At 34.5% G+C, this 5,536-nt stretch overlaps 1 protein-coding gene across 1 annotated transcript in view; it reads left to right on the top strand.

The window, feature by feature from the left end:
• CCDC178 (coiled-coil domain containing 178) overlaps nucleotides 1–5,536 on the top strand; it is a gene marked incomplete at its 3' end in the record, with an annotated part of 69,258 nt that overhangs the window by 10,889 nt on the left and 52,833 nt on the right. The window contains exon 2 of the mRNA XM_008590040.1: nucleotides 5,018–5,157. Coding sequence (XP_008588262.1) covers nucleotides 5,018–5,157 — 140 coding nt within the window. The remainder of the gene's footprint in view (nucleotides 1–5,017; nucleotides 5,158–5,536) is intronic.

Here is a 5,536-nt window from a genome sequence, read left to right as displayed (position 1 = left end):
ACCAAAAAAAAAAAAAAAAAAAAAAAAAGAAGAAGAAGAAAAGATATACCTGGAAGTAAATTTAACCAAGGAGGTGAAAGAATGCTACAATGAAAACTATAAAACATTTATGAAAAAAATTGAAGAGGACACAAATAAATGGAAATAAATCCCATGTTCTTGGGTAGGAAGAATTAACATCATCAAAATGTCCATAATATGCAAAGAAATCTACACCTTCAATGCAATCTCTATCAAAATTGAAACGACATTCTTAAAAGAAATAGAAAAAAGTAATCTTAAAATTTGTAAGGAACCAAAAGCTAAAGCAATCTTGAACAAAAAGAACAAACTGAAGAAATCATTCTTCCTGACTTCAAAATATACAGTAAAGCTATAGTAAGCAAAACATCATGGTACCAGCATAAAAATAGACAAACAGACGAATGGAAAAGAATAGAGGGCCCAGAAGCAAACCCATGTGCTTACAGCCAACTGATTTTTGACAAAGGTGCCAAGAATATAAATTAAGAAAGGACAGCATCTCCAATTAAAGGTGCTGGGAAAACTGGATATCTACATGCAGAAGATTGAAACTAGATTCTTATCTCTCACCATACACAAAAGTCAACTCAAAGTGGACTAAAGACCTAACTTTAAGACCCAAAACTATGAAACTACTAGAAGACAACGTAAGGGAAACATTACATGAATGGGATTGGTGACAACTTTTTGAATGAGACTACGTAAATGTAAGCAACTAAAGCAAAAATACACAAATGGGACTACATCAAACTGAAAAGGTTCTGTACAGCAGGGGACACTTTCAACAAAGGGAAGAGACAACCTACAGAATGGGAGAAAGTGTTTGCAAACTACACATTAGAAAAGGGGCTAATATTGAGAATATATAAGGAACTTAAACAGCTCAATAGTAAAAAAACAATTACAAACTGGACAGGAGCTTCACGTGCCACTGGCGGTCCTGAGTTAAGTCTCAGAGGTCCCTAATCACAGCCTGAGCAGGAACTGAGTTGAGCAGAGCCTTGCACACCACCAAAGGCCAAGATTTAAGCCCTGGAAGGCCCTGTCCACAGACCAAATAGGAGCTGGGGTGAGTGTAGTCCCATCTGCCTTCAGGGGCCCAGATTTAAGCTCCAGAAAGCCCCACCCACCTACCAAGTAAGAGCCAAGTTGGTCTACCACAGCCAGTACCAAACCTACTGCCACTGCAAGGACAGCTTACTACCAGAGTAGCAGCCAGGGCCACCCTACAGGAAGCCTGCTGCACACTTGGCTTCATTGATTCAAGAAGAGTCACCAGCAGGGCCTGCAAATAGAGGAGGAAATCTTTCTTCTCATAGCCAACTCTAGAGTAATAGAAGAAACAAGTGCTCTATCAGATGACCGAACATCAATGAAAAAATAATAGAACTACAAACAAACAAGAAGATATGACACCTCCGGAGGAATACAGTAATGAGCAAGTACCAGAACCCACAGAGCAGGAAACTCTTGAAATGTCTGAAAAGGATTTCTGAGCAACAATCTTAGGAAGACTCACAGAGAGAAGAGAACATTCAATTAGAGAAAACAATGAAACAAGAAAAAATATCCAGGATATGAAGGAGGAAATTTATGAAGAGATTAATACCTCAAAAAGAATGTAGCAGAGTTCCTAGAACTATAGGACTTACTCAGTAAAAAACAAACAAACAAACAACACAACAGAGAGCTTGAGCAGCAGGATAGAGCAAGCAGAAGAAAGAATTTCTGATCTTGAAGATGGTTTTTTCAAAACCATCAAACAGACAAATAAAAGGGAAAAAAACATATCCAAACTATAGCAAAGAGCTATAGGAAGTGGTTCAGGAAAAGTACTTGGGAGACCTGTGATTACTCAAGGGAAGCAAAAATATGTGTATTGAAATTTCTGATTTTGAAGAGACTAAAGGGGAATGGCAATAAGTGAACACTGAACACAGGGGCATTTGTACATTGAATGAAGTTGGAGTAGAAGCAGTCTTTAGTCACCTCTAACTCTGAGAGTCTATGCATATTATTCTACATATTCAGTGGTAAGTGTCTCCAACATGTAATGTCCAAGAAAAATATAATAACTCTAATGACAGTGAAAGGTGTTTTGATTTTTCCTCCATGTATAATAAAAACTAAAGGAAGCTTTGTTTTTCATAAAAGATTAAAGATGCTTTCAGTTCATCACAACAGAGGCTTTACATGGAAGAGAAATTATTTTTAAACTCAAGAGCACTGACTTATTCTACATTTTGGAAAGCAAATCGGGATGTTAAAGAAACACATATTAAAAGCAGAAGAAAAGGAAGGACTGTAATGATAAAATGTTAAATCATTGGGGTTGGGTGGTTAAATGATGTAAGGTCAATTTCAGTAAGCAATGAGAGTTAACAGTTTACAGACATAGCATTTTTCTATTTCATTTGCCCACATGATCAGCCAGTCCCTATTTTTCCTCAAATGGAATTTTTATGTTGCAGTCTCAGCAAGCTTCAACTCTGGATTAGAGCCAGAAGGATCTTGTCTTTTATGCATTGATTGTGAGCAAGGAAATTGGAGTAGGTGGCGTGTTTAGAGAAGTTGACAGTCTTGCCTGAGCTTAATTCTTGAAATACTTACCCTGGTCTTTTGTGCACAGGTTTCACAAGCAAAAGCTCCATCAATTTATGTTTGGCTAAAACCATTAATTCCTCATATCATGGAATTTTAGGTGAAAAACTTCTTATATAACACCCTGCCAATTTATTCTTTTATTAAGTGAGAAATCCGAGGTCTAGAAACTATATAGTTTCAATTAAAGATGCATAGCTAGTCATCAGTCAAGTCAAAAAAATGAACACAAACACCTAGTTCAGTGATATTTTGATTATATCATGCTGTCTCCTTAAACTGGGTAAAACGAAAAAAAAAAAAAGGAAAGTTTTAACTTATACCATGCTTGTATTGGGATAAAACCAGTAATAAGAATTCCTGAATTCTGGTTCTCTCTTGAGCTGCTTATGACATCATGTCTTTTACAGATTTGTGCAAAGTTAATTTTATAGTATTTTATTTCCCCTACTTGACCATAAATAAAATTTTAATCCTAAGCCATAGTATTGATATCGAAATTAATTAGTATTCACAAAATAGGTTGATGGTAGCACAGTCAAGAAAAATATGAGTCATTACTATCATTGTTTCCTTCATATTTAATGAAGCAAAACAAATGTTTTGAGTATTACAGCAAATGCCTGATTGTTAAATGTGTATCAAAACTTTATTTCTAGCGAGAAGGCCAACATGCTCTTATCAAGATATTTGGATAGGATAACAATATGTAATTTTCACTAGCTTGTTCTTTGGTCCTTTGACTATTATACAGATGAAAAAATATATATCTGTGTTATGAACTAAAGAGGAAAGTGAAATATAACACACAAAATAGTCAGAGCAAGTATATTTATTCAGAGCATGGTCAAAGCAAACTAAAATACATTAGAATATTTACACTGATAATCATGAAGAAACACTTCAAATTCAAAAACAAATGATATGTGAAACAAACGGTAAACATTTGAGATGCCCTGAAATATATTTTTAGGACTGTTTCTCTTTATTTTGACGTACTTTTAAAATATAAAAACAATCTCCATAGTATAGCTTAGAGTTTATAACCAGGAAAAATGTAGTTACAGCCCCAGCTCTCCCACCTACCTGCTCTGTGGTCTTGGAGAAGTTATGTAACTTTTCTAAGCCTTGATTTCTTCATCTGTGCCATCAAGATAATAACCCGATTTCATAAGATCATTATAATGATTAAATAAAATATGACATCAGAAGTGCTTAGCTTAGCCCCATGTCTGGTACATAATTTTAGTGCTCAAAAATATGTCGGTCAGTGTTAGTCATCTATATGTAGTCAAAAATATATATAGTCAAATATACTGGATAGAGTGAACACCTTTATATCAATGAAACACATGCCGTTTTCACAAAAATTATGTTCTCGGAGGAGGACATTATAGAGCTTAATTTAAAAGACTGCAGTTTCAATGAAGATATCTAAAATGTTTACTATCTCTATGGGTTGGCATTGAAACAAAAGGCAGCAGCATTCCTTCTCTGTTCTCCAAGGTCAACTGAAATGAGGACATCACACTGTTCTCATTGAGGCACTGAGCGTATTTTGTGTCTCTAATATAAGATCAGTGATTGCAACTATAACCAGCCCAATAGAGTCCTTATAGTCAAAAGGACTGCATGTAAGCACTTTGGTGGAGTTTCATGGACAACTTTGCTGTGCTTCTGCAACCTTCAGTTGATTCGGGACATGTCAGGATTAGAATCACTGAGGCACATCGGACTGAGTGGATTTTATGATGAGTACAGCTTGAATGCTATAGTGAGAACATCAATCACTCTTCGCATGAGACTCCAATTTTCGGAAATGGAAGGTAGAAAATGAGGTTATTATGAGGAGGAAGGAGACCTGTTTTTATTTTTTTCAGCAAGAGAAACTAATACTGGATTTAAGGAAGAACTTCAGTGCATGAGTAGTTGGATTTTACTTACACTGGAGAATGTGGAATCTCTTTGAAGACAGTATTTAAAATATATTTCAGTCATTTTTAAGTGATCCAGGATTTATTTAAAAACAAATGGATTGACTGGTTTTCTGCCTTTTTTCTTTATTATTGTTTTAATGTTTAGTTCATGATGTTATGAAACACACTAACTTTTTAACTTTGCTTAAAGTTTTATTTTGGCCTCTCAGGATCATTTTTGTTTGTTACATTATTAAATCATACCCATAAATGATTATTTTATTTTAGATTTTAGATTTATTTAGAGGTTCATTTTATAATATTCTGATGTATTTATCAACCCATTTATTAGTGAAACTTTAAGAGTATTAACACTAATAAAGCAGAATATTTTTTGCATATCCTGCAAAAAATGTCAAGGCTTAGTACTCTGTATGTAATTATTAACTAACTTCCTCTGTTTGCTTTATCTGTAGAGATGAATAAAGGCATTTACTTTAGCTACCCATGTCGACGTCACAGCTGTTCTGTAGTAAACATCCCAGCACCATGTGTCAACAAAATGATTTCACACATTCAAGATGTGGAATCTAAAATACACGAGCATTTGAAACGGGTAAGTGACTTATTTAAAATGCTAACATTTTTGTAAGTTCTGTAGACTCTGTAAAGTTCTATTACTTAAAGACTGCAGGGAATTATTTTGATTTCTTAAATGATAATTGGAATACTTCTTAGCTCAGATGCATAATTTACTAGTCTAGACATGTTTTTTATAGTCTCACTGCAGAAGGATGAAACGACCTTATTAAATAGATTTTTTTCCCCTACCTGTTTGTTCTTTATCCACAGGCAATCATGCTAAGTAGTAATTTCCATAAGCCAACTTGACTAGTAAATTAAATAGTATTTACATCCTTTTTTGAGACACTAAACTGATTAGATGATTAGACGAGTAAATTGTTATATAAAAGGACACTATGCCCTTCTTGAGT

This window comes from Galeopterus variegatus, unplaced genomic scaffold (assembly GCF_000696425.1).
Source record: "Galeopterus variegatus unplaced genomic scaffold, G_variegatus-3.0.2 Scaffold5819, whole genome shotgun sequence".
NCBI lineage: Eukaryota > Metazoa > Chordata > Mammalia > Dermoptera > Cynocephalidae > Galeopterus > Galeopterus variegatus.
The sequence above is the reverse complement of the archived record's forward strand: the minus strand, read 5'-3'. Positions and strand labels throughout refer to the sequence as shown.